Below are 14,517 nucleotides of genomic sequence, written 5' to 3' on the forward strand. Positions count from 1 at the left end.
GAATTGTATACTTAACTGTATACTACAGTTAAGGATTTAACATTTCTCTGAAAAAAGTCAGCGTCACAAAATTTCCATAAGGAGGCTCATAAATAATAATGCGGATTAGAAATTTACTCTCTCAAGGAAGCTTATGCAGATGTGGTATCAAGACTATTTTTTCTAACTCCAGTAAGATGTACAGTACAAGGAAATCCCCATCTTATTTTGAGTATATGATTATCACATGAGTATAAATCACAAATGAAATAAAATGACTTTTTTGGCCATGTTGGTTTGGGCAAGATTCACACAAAAAGAACAAATGTTATCCATTTGGACACAACAGTTTCCCCTTCACTGTGACTTCATGATATTTCTACTGTGTCTCATTCATTTGATGACTTCATTTCAAATGTTTTCAAATACATAATTTTTTTTTTTTTTTTTTTAAAGACGGGGTTTCACCATGTTGGTCAGGCTGGTCTTGAACGCCCGACCTCAGGTGATCCGCCCGCCTTGGCCTCCAAAGTGATTGGATTACAGGCGTAAGCCACCACGCCCGGCCAAATACATAATCTTAATTGCAATCACTATCTCTAAAGTCAGGCAGGCTTAGTTTGAACCCCAGATCTACCTCTTGCTAGCTTTTACGACCTTGAGCAATTTATTTACCCTCTCTCGGTCTCAGTTCCATTACTGGTAAAACAGGGATCATATATATCTTATCCTACATTTCTGTTGTAAAGATTAGATGAGATGCGTGTAAAGCATTTAAAACAGAGTCTGGCACATTGCATGCACTGAAAAATGATAGCTGGTATTATTATCACAAAGAGTTTCTCTAATAATATTAGGGTTCGAATGTTCATTAGTAATTATATTGTACCTTTCAAAGTATTTATAGCGATTCTTTCCAGTAACTTCAGGGTCTTCATAAACTTCTCTAGGCATCTGAAAAGAAGTGTCAGTTCTAAAATGAAGCAAGAAAACATTATTCAAGTCTAAAATATTTCCACATACAATTTCAATTTAAAATTTCTGTGTGTACAGAGTAGGAGCTACACAGAGTGTCCCATACTGAGAGTGAAGTCTTCCATAACCTGCATTTGACTGTCATACAACTCAGAGTATATATGATTTTTCCCCTGCCCTGAGCCAGCAGACCAGGAACTAGTCAGAGGGAGCAAGAGTTGAGAAAAGAGTAGATTTATGAAATCCCACATGCCAAAATGCCCAATTTTAATTAAAAGCACACGAGAATAACAAAATATTAAAAGACAATTTTTCTACATCCAGGCTAAAAGGCTTTATTATTTTTAATTTACTAAACGTAAACTTGTAAGTAATTAAAAGAATAAAGAATTCGACTTATCCTTGATGGTGCTTTGGCTGCAAGTCTCCAAAAAATATTTTAGATATTGGCAGAAAAGAGCACTTTCAGTTGCTTAGTTAGATACCAAGCAACAACAAACTCAGTCATCCCTACCTTTCGTGGCAAGTTGTCATTTTAAAAATATATATATATATATATATTATATGTATATATATTATAGATATATATTATATATATACAATATACATATTATATATAAATCAGGCTTGTTTCAGCCAAAAGAGGTTTAGAAAAAAATTTTGGCCTAGGTGTAACATCACAACTGAACTCTTTTAAATCACACATGGTAAATGAATAAAAATAAATGTTTTAAATGCATTTACTTTAAGGCCCTGGAGCCACCCAACACTTGCCTGGTAAGCTGCCGGAGGGCTTCTCTGTGTCTCTCCTCATGTCGCTTCCATTCCCGACTGATAAATGGTGGGACAGGATCTGATTTGCTCCAATATAGAGAGTATCTTGGATAATGGATCAGGTTACTGAACATGGTTTTAAACCTGGGAACTTTTTTCTAATGTTACAGAAGGGAGGCAAAGGACAAAATTACACCATCAGCTTTTCTAAAGCATTTTAATTACAATGCAAACCCTTTTAAAAAGATATAAAACAATGGGTATAGCATAAGAAGAGGGGTTATTGCTATATGCACAGAGTATCTGTAAATAAATGCCTAAGAAACAGATGACAATGGCTGTTTATGTGGAGGGGGTGGGGGTAGGGCTAGAATTTACTTCATACTGTATATGCTTTTGTACTAGTTGAATTCTTTTAGCATGGGCATATATTATTATATTTATCCCATTGAAATAAATTATTTTATGGGTTCTCTATTCATTATTAGTGACTTCATCCTCATAATGAGCCACAAGTATTAAGATGCTTTGCCCCCTAGTGATCTTGGCAAAGTAATTTCTGCAGAGCCTAAAATCCAGTAAAGATCTGGTGATTAGTCAATCTGATCAAAGCAGTTAAGCAAACTAGATGGTTCAGGTTCATTACGTAGCCTGGGTTGATGAATTAGACATACCAGTCTGCTGCGAATCAGGGTGGCTTGGATATTTGCCTGTGTATGGTCCTTCTCACTTGACACAATAAACAATGGATCTGGAAAATAAACAATCAAGTAGCATAACAAATAGAACACATCTACCCATAGGCTGAGAAAAATGGCAAACTAATGTAATCTCTTAATTGGAAAACAAATATAAAAGTTCACATATTGCCTGACACTGCAGCAGCTCATGCTCTGTTGTGCATGTGACCCTGTTACTCTACCACTTCTACATGTGGCAGTTGTCAAGATTTTTCTTTTCTGAGTATTCTAAGTCAGTTTATGGAAGTGGGATGCAAAAAGAAAGCCTAGCATGTTTTAAAGTACTATACCCTAAACACACTTTCTTCTCTCCTATGAACAAAACTTCTTCTGAGCCTGGGTAGCCCAAAAAATTCTTCAAGAGGAAAGACCTTGGCCGGGCGCGGTGGCTCACGCCTGTAATCCCAGCACTTTGGGAGGCTGAGGCAGGTGGAACATGAGGTCAAGAGATCGAGACCATCCTGGTCAACATGGTGAAACCCCGTCTCTACTAAAAATACAAAACATTAGCTGGGCATGGTGGCATGTGCCTGTAATCCCAGCTATTCAGGAGGCTGAGGCAGGAGAATTGCCTGAACCCAGGGGGCGGAGGTTGCAGTGAGCCGAGATCGCACCATTGCACTCCAGCCTGGGTAACAAGAGCGAAACTCCGTCTCAAAAAAAAAAAAAAAAAAGAGGAAAGACCTTGTATATATGCACTATGCCAATTTGCAAGTGAAAGAAGCAATACATGTATATACTATCTCCCATATTTGGTGCAGTGGAAAGATGCAAACCATATGACATCTCAGAATTGGTGAACATGGTTAAAATAAAGATCAGCAATCTTCAGAATTAACCCCTTAAGTTTATAAGTTTGCTGATGACTGGACTATTATTTTTACAAAGTCCAGCAAAATACTGCCCTGGTGTTATAAGTATCTGTTTATCAGATGTATCTTTAAAGTGACAAGGAGTATTCATGATTGATTATACTGTACCATCTTTTACAATCAATTTATTTGTCATTAAATTAACAAGCAGCCTTCGGATACAATTGATTTCCCAAGTAGACTTGTCCCTGGGGAGGCAAATACCCTGACCAGCTAGTGTAGATAACATGGTAACACATACAGAAATTAATAAATTGGGAATTGTTATTTAGAAATAGGTCTCTTTTGAATTTGGATAACGTGTGTCAATTCCTAAATCCTAATAATTCATTAGTTACCCAACAAATATGATTTACTGAATGCAGACACTGGATATTCCCACCAAGGTTGAAAAGCTGCAAGTGGCTCAGGCTTTTTTTGCTCCTTCATTCAACACATGTTTATTGACTGGCTACTATATCTAAGTGCTTAGAATACATCAACAAAACGACAAAAATCTTTGACTTCGTGAGAGGCAATAAACAACATAATAAACTAGCAAATTACACATTAGAATTTGAGAGTTGTTATTTCTAAAAAAGAAGAAATCAGGTAAGGGAAATTGGATTGCAATTTTAACTAGGGTGGTCAGGGCAGGCTTCACTGAGAAGGTGGCATGTAAGGAGACTTGAAGGTGAGGAAGTTAGCTAGATAGATATCTGAAGAACATTTTAGGATGGGGGCATGCCTGATACATCTGAAGAACAGCAAAGGCCCTAGGATGGGAACAATAGTAAAGAAACCAGGAGGAATGAGGCAGAATAAAGGAGGGAAAAGAGAGTAGAGAAAAGGCTAGAGAAGTGAACAGGGGACAATCGTGCAGGGCTTCATAGGGAAGGGTAAAAAAGCCTGGAAAGGTGGTCATCTTGGTACCACCACAGTTCTGTCAAGGTGGAAACCTGGCCCAAGGCCAGTCAACTCATTGGTCGGCCAACAACCAATCTTAAATTTCTAACTTAAATTTTCAGCTACAACACACAGAGGCTCTATTCAATTGGTGGTGAGCTTTAGGGTTAATTCGTCAAGAAGCATGCCACCCTAGTCCCTGTCATAGTAAGAGAAATCCATACACAAGAGGCTTTCTGTCATATGGAAGAAGAAAGCATAGTGATGTGTTGCTTAACGATGCGGATACATTCTTAGAAATGAGTCATGAAGTGAATATATCATTGTGTAAATATCAGAGGGTGCTTAACACAAACCTAGATGGTATAGCCTGCTCCACACTGAGGCTATATGGTATAGCCTATTGCTCCTAGGCTACAAACCCATACAGCATGCTATTGTGCTGAATACTGTAGACAATTGTAACACAATGGTATCTGTTTATCTAAACGTAGAAAAAGTAATGCATTGCACTACAATGTTGTGACAGCTACAATGTCACTAGGTAATAGGAGTTTTTCAACTTCATTATAATCTTATAATGCATCACACATGCAGTCCACTGTTGACCAAAATATCATTAGCTGTGGCTTGAGTATACATAGAAAGAAGGCTAGAGTTTCCAGATAAAATACAGGATGTCCAGTTAAATTTAAATTCAGATAGACAATGAATAATTTTTTTAGTATAAATATGTCCCAAAATATTTTATAGGACATAAATTTATACTAAAGTATTATTATTTATCTGAAATTCAAGTTTAACTGTGCATCTTGCATTTTTATTTGCTAAATATGGAAAACCAAAGAAAGAATGAAGGAGAACACAGCATCTTAGTTCTGATCTTTCCCATCCAGGTTCTCAACTGCCCTGGTTATACTTCACTCCTGTCCATGAATAGTGGTGGCATTGTTTTATAACAATCCAAACTTTCATTTGATCTACTCTGAGTGAATTTCTGTTCTTAACAAGGGACATGGAAACATGTAGCAAATCCCCTGCAAAAGAGACACTAAGGCATCAAAGAAACAGGTAGCTTAATAAAACTTTGGGGAGATGTTTGTCTCCATTCTCAAATTACCTGTGAAAAAAAAGCATGGTGATGTGTTTACAGGAGCTAACTTGATTTATTTCAAACCAAGAGTGAATACAGAAAACTACTGGCCAGAATATGTCAGCAATCATTACACAGCCTCTATCTAGGAACGTGTGCCCTAGAGATACCCACACAAAGGAGACCCTGGGATTCCCAGAAGCAACGCCACATTGTTGAAAGCAATGAAGGGTTACGGTGAAAAACCTGGGATTACAGACAGCAAAATTGGGGGAAAAAATCGTGCTTAGCTGGTTACAATTCTTGCAACAGCAAATTCAATAAACATTTATTTGTTGAAGCACCTAGTATACGTATCAGCACTAGACTGGTGTTCAGAAAGCTACAAAAATATATACAACAGGAACTTAAGGAGCTCAAGAAGCCTGGAGAGAGAACATAAAATGGACAACCAAGCCGTTAAAAGAAACTGGGGCTTTATTGGCCCAAGCGGAGCCAGCGGATCTAGCCTATAATGCTTTGACGAATAAGTTAGAAAAAGAAAAACTAGGCCGGGCGCGGTGGCTCACGCTTGTAATCCCAGCACTTTGGGAGGCCGAGGCGGGTGGATCACGAGGTCAAGGGATCGAGACCATCCTGGTCAACATGGTGAAACCCCGTCTCTACTAAAAACTACAAAAAATTAGCTGGGCATGGTGGCGCGTGCCTGTAATCCCAGCTACTCAGGAGGCTGAGGCAGGAGAATTGCCTGAACCCAGGAGGCGGAGGTTGCGGTGAGCCGAGATCGCGCCATTGCACTCCAGCCTGGGTAACAAGAGCGAAACTCCGTCTCCAAACAAAAAAAAAAACTAAAAACAAACGTGAGACTTCTCTTCGACAAACTTGGAGTTGTTCAGAGAGTGGGAGAGAAAAAAACATTTTCGTCGGGCATTTTATGCAGGAACGTTGAGTGAATCTGGGGTCTACAAACCGTTGAATACTTTTCTGGATACCAAAACGCCAGGAATGGGATTCAGGAAGATCGCTCCCTGAAGTGGAGCGCACCTGCGCCTTCCCGCGCACCCGCACCCCCGACCCCACCCCGAGCGCAGCCACCCGGAGGGCTGGGAGCTGCCCCCACCCGACCAGTGACAGCCGCGGGCAAGAGTTCCGTCCAGAGGGTGGTCTTTCGGTCGCCACAACCCTGGCCGGGTCCCACCATCTGGGAGCCCACCTGGCCCAAGAGTCGACGGATGAGGAGGAAGGTCGGGGAGGCACTTACCGTACAGAAAATCATACGCTCGATTGGAGGAGACGTGGCTCCCGGCCCGCGACCTGTCCCGGTACTGGGTTTGAGACACCTGCAGCTGGGCCGCGGGCTCCTGGATGGTTACTGCGCGGCTCATCGTGCGGCGTCTTTCGTTTGGCCCCCCGTGGACGAGCACGTCAGGTGGGGCTGCTGCGTGCACGTCGCTATGGTAACCGCCGCAGGCCAGCATGGGTAAGGGGCGGGGCACGGAGGAGGGAGGAGGCAGGAGGCCTGGGAGGAAAGAGTGACGCTGCATCTCAAAAAAAAAAAAAAAGAAAGAAAAAGACTTCCTCATTTTATCAGATAAACTACCTAAGGTAGTCAATAGCCAGCTGCCTCCATAAACACATCTGTAGACACTATTATCTTGATTTTTTTAATAGCACTGAAATTTTACTGATTCGCTTATTTATCATATCTCCTCCCACTAAGCTCTGGGAGACTAGAGACCTCAAATGCCCTGTTCATCCTAAATTCATTCATATCTCTTAGGCCAGTAAAACCACCTTTGCAAAAAGTGATAACTAAGAAATTATGACAGTGAGAAAAATCTGACATGGCTGACTCCATCGTGTCTCTAGTTTCACAGGTTGGCTGTCTTTGCTCATGCTGGGGTATGGGCCGAGCTAACTTTGGGAGAAATTTAGTTTACAGTTTGTTTTGTTTTGAGACGGAGTCTCGCTCTGTTGCCCAGGCAGGAGTGCAGTGGTGCGATCTTGGCTCACTGCAACCTCCGCCTCCCGGATTCAAGCGATTCTCCTGCCTCAGCCTCCAAGTAGCTGGGATTACAGACGCACCACAATGCCCAGCTAATACTTTGGTTTTTTTTTTCTTTTTTCTTTTTTTTTTTTTTTTTTTTTTATTTTTTTTTGAGACTCTGTCGTCCAGGCTGGATTGCAGTGGTGCAATCTCGGCTCACTGCAATCTCTGCCTCCCAGGTTCAAGCAACTCTCTGCCTCAGCCTGAATAGCTGGGATTACAGACGTCCGCCACCATACCCGGCTAATTTTTGTATTTTTAGTAGAGACAGGGTTTCACCATCTTGGCCAGGCTGATCTTGAACTCCTGACCTTGTGATCTACAGGCCTCGGTCTCCCAAAGTGCTGGGATTATAGGCGTGAGCCACTGCGCCCGGTCACTTTTTTGTATTTTTTAGTAGAGACAGGGTTTTGCCATGTTGGCCAGGCTGGTCTTGAACTCCTGACCTCAGGTGATCCATCTGCCTTGGCTTCCCAAAATGCTGGGATTACAGGCATAAGCCACTGTGTCTGGCCTAGTTTATAGTTTAAATGATAATAGCCCCTCCTAAAAACTAAACAATTTTTATAAAATGAGTTAAAGGCCACAAAATTCGGATGAGAGGGGCCTGAATTATAAATAATCACCAACGATTTTTTCGGAGTTCATAAGATTTCCAACTTCCCAAATGACTCTTGAAGATAACACCACTATTGTAGAATCTAAGATTGGCCTTTTGAGGTGTCTTTTTAGGCTTTTGCATTTCTGAAAACTAGTGGCCCCACCTGGAAGTGCCAAAATGTCCTCTGGCCCCCACCTAGGAACTGACTCAGTCCAAGATAACAGCTTGATTCCCTATGATTTCATCTCCAAACCAACCAATTAGCATGCCATGTCCCTACCCTACCCCCTTGCCCTCCACACTATCTCTGTAAAACCCCTAACCAAGCATTTGGGGAGACTGATTTGAGTAATAACAAAACTGCAGTCTCGTACAGCTGGCTGTGGGTGAATTAAACTCTTTATTGCAATTCCCCTATCTTTATAAATCGACTCTGTCTAGGCAGCAGGCAAGGAGAATCCGTTGAGTGGATTACACCAGCACCTGGTACAAAGCAGGTGCTAAAGGAAAATACATTTGAATGAATTAGTCATCTATGTACCTGTCTGCCATCAGTGACCTTCATTTCTGTCTCACTGCCAATTTCATACCTTCACATTCTTTAAGATATTCAATTTCAAATGACCAAACATCAACTAGTCAAACTCAATACATCCTGAGTAAAACTACCACTTTCATATACTGCAGAAACTTTAATAGAGTGATTAACTACATGAACATTAGAATCGGATTTCCTAGGTTTGAATCTTGGTTCCAAAACAGTTTGTATGATCTTCAGCATTTACTTAATATCCATGAGCATCAGTTTCCAAATCACTAAAATGAGAATAAACAGCAATAATATTAGGGAAAACTATGGGAGGTAACACCTACAAAGGACTTAGGACAGAGTCTGGTAGATAGCAAGTGCCCGATAAATGTTACAATACTATCTATCTTCATAAGTCCAACTGTCTTCCCAATTTCTCCACTTCTGTCCTTGTGCATCATGAGTTTCTCATTTACCTAGAACTACATCTGATATTCATCTTAAAATATGTAAGAATACAAAGGGCAAAGTTAGGGCTAAATAATAGGCATGACTGTTAAAGATATAATTCATATACTTAAACACATATTTAGTTACATTTCACTACTAAATGTAACTGGATAGCATTTAGTAGCTAAATGTAAGTAAACGTGTTTAAATATATACACTTGGTAGCCAAATGCTATTCAGTTACATTTAGTAGCAAAATGTAACTGCTATGTAACTAACAGCTACATACCATAAGTTACTATGTAGTAAATGTTATATACAGCAGTAACATTTACTACTACATTACACAGTAGTTACATTTAGCTTCTAAATGCTACTACATCAGCATTTGGTACTTTTGGAAAACATCAGTTCAATCAGAAAAAAAACCACAGGCCGGGCGCGGTGGCTCAAGCCTGTAATCCCAGCACTTTGGGAGGCCGAGGCGGGTGGATCACGAGGTCAAGAGATCGAGACCATCCTGGTCAACATGGTGAAACCCCGTCTCTACTAAAACTACAAAAAAATTAGCTGGGCATGGTGGCGCGTGCCTGTAATCCCAGCTACTCAGGAGGCTGAGGCAGGAGAATTGCCTGAACCCAGGAGGCGGAGGTTGCGGTGAGCCGAGATCGCACCATTGCACTCCAGCCTGGGTAACAAAAAAAAAAAAAAAGAAAAAAAACCACAAATGTTATTAGAAAACAAAATTTCCAGTTTAAGCTGGCTCATTAGGTAAAATTTTAAATTTACCAGTTAGTTTAATATATACATAGCATTTAGGCCAGGTGTGGTCACTCATGCCTATAATCCCAGCACTTTGGGAGGCTGAGGCAAGAGGATCACTTGAAGCCAGGAGTTTGAGACCACGCTGGGTAACATAGTGAGATTCTCTCTCTACAGTAGCAGCAACAAAATTAGCTGGGCGTGGTGTCACGCACCTGTAGTCCTAGCTACTCAGGTGGCTGAGGTGGGAGGATAGTTTGAGCCCAGGAGTTTGAGACTGCAGTTAGCATTTGATTTTGATTAGTGTTTTGCAACTTATTGGAGTGTGTTCTGAATTTTACAAAGATTAGACCGGTAACAAGAATGTAATTTAATTATGGTAATGTCAAGAATAAAAGCAATAGTATAATGAATTCCATTTGAAAAATAGCTCTAAACCATGAACATTATTTTGAAGATAAGTCACTAAACAGATTGAAAAGTCCAGATGCATTGGGTGGAACTTTCTGGAGCCAGGTGGCATGTTCCTTTATCTTTCATAATTGTGCTTTCTACTTCCATGTGCAGCTAGTATAAGCAATTGCACAAATACCACTTTGTTCAGCTAATAAGCAATCTAGAGCAATCCTGTTATCTGTGAGTGGTTGTAGGTAATGAGATAACCACTCATTGTCGTCATCTGAAACCACTTTAGCAAGAAAATAAGAAGTTTGTTGAGCTGCCGTGGCTTTGGCTGTGAAGTAAGCTGGAGCTCTGATAGTTAGGGATAAATTTCTCAATATTATTGCTAAGGTATTAACCCCAATCCAAAGGAAGAAAGATCTAACAACTGAGGCCCATCCTGCTGAGTTTATGCCCCTAGGTAGAGTGTCTTTTTTGATATGATGGTGAAAGTTAGTGTCAACCAATGTTCAGATTTTGTTAGTTTAAATTGAATGTAGAAATATCCCAGACCACATTGGTGCTTTATTTTCCATTTATTGAGACATGATGTTGCCCATCAATAGGGTTGACTGTAGACTCCCCCACAGATGAAAATGTATCCCAATGTGGTACGCCAGGTAATTCCATGTAGATGGAGTATCTTGTGCATTAACAGTTACTTGCAGGGAGGTGTTAACAGTAATTATCCAGGGTTCTATTATTGAACTATCGCACTGTTGATGGTCATCAACAATTAGAGGACCAAAGTCATAAATATTTTTATAAGCTGTCAAATTTCTTTTCTCTTGAATTCTATCAGCATGTTGTTTGCATAATCCTAATCTAACTTCAATGCCTTTTTTGTAAATCTTAGGTAACGTTAGGGTGAAACAGGAAATCTGAATATGTGAGTCTAAAATCTTGACCTTGTAAAAAGTATTAGATGTATAATTAGAACAGTGACATGGGGAATATAAGTAAAATCCGTTATGAGGTAGACCAGGAGTTCACTTGCATCATGGAGATTGAAGTTTTTTTGGTAGCAAATCCAACAAATCAGTTATGTTTCTCATTTTGGAAATAAATTAGAAAATGCAAGTTAGAGCATCATTTTTCCAGGAAAATAAAATCACATAAGAAGAGACCAATAATAAAAGGAAAAGTGTATATTGGCCAGGTCTGGACATCTTGGGAATAGCAGTTTATTTCAATTGTCATCTCCTTCAACTCAGGTAAACTTTAAATTACCTGCTGGGGTACTGGCGCAGGCAGAAGTAGAAGCCCTTTTAAAATGAGAGATGTGGATCAATGAGTCAATGACTTTGAGTTTGATGATACAGGGATTGGTGAGGAGGTCTTGATATGGGACCTTCCAATGAGGTTGGAGGGTCTTCATATAGGTGTCTTTTCAAAATAGACAAAATCACCAGGTTGTAGCTTTAGGTCTTGTTGCTTTAGGTTTTTGTCTTCCAGGAGCACACTGTGAAAATATTTTTCTACCGAAATATGTTTGTCCATTATGGTAATAATTCCCTTACAATATTGTGGTATCTCTCCTTTCAACAATTGAGGGTCAAAGTCAGTGGGTGTTAAATGCATAGGATGACCTGTGATTATTTCAAAAGGTGGAAATTTGCGGGCTCTAAAACCAGTGGTTCTCAAATAATAATACCAAGAGAAGAACTTTAAACTAAGTGAGGTTCAAGTTTTCTCTACATTTTGCAAACTGAGTCTTTATGGTTCCATTTATTTATTCTACCAGGCCAGAAGATTGGGGATGTTAAACACAATATAAGTCCTATAACATGGTAAGCATAGTAAGAAGTCCACGTGGCCAGTAAAGTGTGTTCCCTGGTTACTGTGAAGCTCAAGTGAAGTTCCCCAAGGAGGGATAATTTTTTTTTTTTTTTTTTTTTTTGAGATGGAGTCTCACTCTGGGGCCAGACTGTAGTACAGTGGTATGATCTTGGCTCACTGCAACCTCCACCTCCCAGGTTCAAGCGATTCTCCCACCTCAGCCTCCTGAGTAGCTAGGACTACAGACGTGGGCCACCACACCCAGCTAATTTTTGTATTTTTAATAAGACAGGGTTTTGCTATGTTGGCCAGGCAGGTCTTGAACTCCTGACCTTGTGATCTGCCCACCTCAGCCCCACAAAGTGCTGGGATTACAGGCATGAGCCACTGCAACCGGCCAGGAGGGATAATTTTTTTCAAAGAGAGGTTTGGCCATAGCTGAAGCAGTAGCTTATCTACGAAGAAAGCCTTCCACCCAATGGGAAAACATACAGATCATAACCAATACATATATATACTCATGGGAGGGAGGTAGTTGGAAAAATTTCAGTTGCCAAACCCTGAATGGCCTATTAGGTAAATTTAAATGTCCAGGAGCAGTCTATACAGATTTTCCTAGGTTAAATTTAGGACGGGTCATAAAAGTCAAATAAGTATTTTAGTAGCTTTTAAAATATTTCCCCACCAATGTTGTTTTATGAAAGAAATTAATGTCAGTTGCCTAATGGGTCAAATTATGTACTGTAGTTAATAGTGAATATTTCCTTGAATTTAGAAGAACTGGTTTGTTATCAGGTCCAAATCAGAGTTCCTTTTGCTCATCAAACCAGATCATGGTCCTTTTTTGGTTTCATTGTTGTTGTTTTTGAGGCAGAATCTCACTCCACCACCCAGGCTAGAGTGCAGTGTGATCATGTCTCCCTGCATCCTCAGACTCCTGGGCTCAAACAATATTCCTGCCTCAGCTTCCTGAGTAGCTGGGACTACAGGCACATACCACCACACCTGGCTAATTTTGTTATTTTTTTTTTTGTAGGGACCAGTTCTCACTGTATTGTGAAGGCTGCTCTCAAACTCCTGGCCTCAAGCAGTCCTTCCACTTTGGCCTCTTAAAGTTCTGGGATTATAGGGGTGAGCCATCGCACCCAGCCTGTTTTGTTTTGTTTTGTTTTGTTTTGTTTGAGACAGGGGAGTCTCACTCTGTCACCCAGGATGGAGTGCAGTGGCAAGATCTCAGCTCACTGCAACCTCTGCCTCCCAGGCTCAAGCGATTCTTGTGCCTCAGCTTCATGAGTAGCCAAGATTACAGGTGGATGCCACCACACCTGGCTAATTTTTTTTGTATTTTTGGTAGAGACAGAGTTTTGCCATATTGTCCAGGTGGTCTTAAACTCCTGACCTCAGGTGATCTACCCACCTTGGCCTCCCAAAATGCTGGAATTGCAGGTGTGAGCCACCGTGCCCAGCTCTGTTTTGTTTTTTGCTTTCTGATGCCCAATTCTGTGCATCTTTGGTAATTGTTCTTTTTTTTTTTTTTTTTTTTTTTTTCCTTTCTGGGTCTCATTCTGTCACCCAGGCTGGAGTTCAGTGGCTTGATTATGGCTCACTGTAGCTTCTACCTTCCTGGGCTCAATTGATCCTCCCACCTCAGCCTCTTGAGTACTTGGGACTACAGATGTGCACCACCATGCCCAGATAATTTTTCAGTGTGTTTTTTGTAGAGATGGGGTTTTGCCATATTGCCCAAGCTAGTCTCAAACTCCTGGGCTCAACCAATCCACCTGCCTCAGCCTCCCAAAGTGCTGGGATTATAGGCACGAGCCACTGTGCCTGGCCTCTTTGGTAATTATTCTTAAATCATTTGTTGAAAGTTCATTTACTGGGGCCATAACAGATATTTGATCAAATGATCCTTTAATAGCAGCATTCTTTGCTGCATTATTAGCAAAGTGGTTTACTCTCACCTCCATAAAAATGTAGATTTGAATGTCTAGAAAATTTGATAATAGCCAAAGCAGCTGGTAGCTAGATGACATCCAGTAAGTCTTGTATGTACGATCCATTTGTAATTTGGCCATCTGTGAAAGTGAAAAAAACTGTTATTTCTATAACACGCCCAAATCATGAGCAACCTCAAAAACATACTGACTGCCTGTAAATATAGATTAGTAGATTTCCCTTTAGCAAGGAGGTAAGCCCAAGTAAGGGCAAAAGCTCAGCCTGTTTCACAGAAGTAACCACAAGTAAAAAGATAGCTTGAGATACTTCAAAAGAGGTAATAACTGCATATTCTGCACACTCTTTGCCAGTGTCATCCTTTAAATATGATCCATTTGTAAACCATGACAGTTGAGCATTGTCTAATAGGCTCTTTTGCAAATCTTTTTGGGGAGCCAAAAGATAGTCAGGGGCAAGTGTCATGGGGGGTTTCCTCAGAAAGAAGCAGTAATGAGATGCAGGATTAAGATTGTTAAAGAAAGTTACGTGAGGAGCAGCTAGTAAATGAAGTTCGTAAGAGCTAAGACAACTGTTAGAAAGATGTAGGGTATGATGGGAATTTAAGAGCTTCAACAGAATGAGGAACAAAAGT

The 14,517-nt window shown here is 40.5% G+C and overlaps 1 protein-coding gene across 8 annotated transcripts in view; it reads right to left on the reverse strand.

The window, feature by feature from the left end:
* Positions 1 to 6,781, reverse strand: part of MAATS1 (MYCBP associated and testis expressed 1) — a 94,243-nt gene extending 87,462 nt beyond the window's left edge. For 3 of the 8 annotated variants that reach the window (XR_004275428.1, XM_032298962.1, XM_032298963.1), the window contains exons 1-4: positions 6,580 to 6,776; positions 2,403 to 2,479; positions 1,729 to 1,886; positions 869 to 952 (exon numbers count right to left, since the gene is read on the reverse strand). Coding sequence is in view for 6 of the 8 variants with exons in the window: in XM_032298962.1 (XP_032154853.1) it covers positions 869 to 952; positions 1,729 to 1,886; positions 2,403 to 2,479; positions 6,580 to 6,703 (443 nt within the window). In the remaining 2 variants the exon portion in view is untranslated. Of the gene's footprint in view, positions 1 to 868; positions 953 to 1,728; positions 1,887 to 2,402; positions 2,840 to 3,152; positions 4,963 to 6,579 lie in introns of those variants that run through there. The other 5 variants (XR_004275429.1, XM_032298967.1, XM_032298964.1 and 2 more) reach the window with 5 other exon arrangements.
* Between the last annotated feature and the right edge of the window lie 7,736 nt (positions 6,782 to 14,517).

This window comes from Sapajus apella, unplaced genomic scaffold (genome assembly GCF_009761245.1).
Source record: "Sapajus apella isolate SASKATOON/1434 unplaced genomic scaffold, GSC_monkey_1.0 scaffold40, whole genome shotgun sequence".
In the NCBI taxonomy this organism is placed as follows: Eukaryota; Metazoa; Chordata; class Mammalia; order Primates; family Cebidae; genus Sapajus; species Sapajus apella.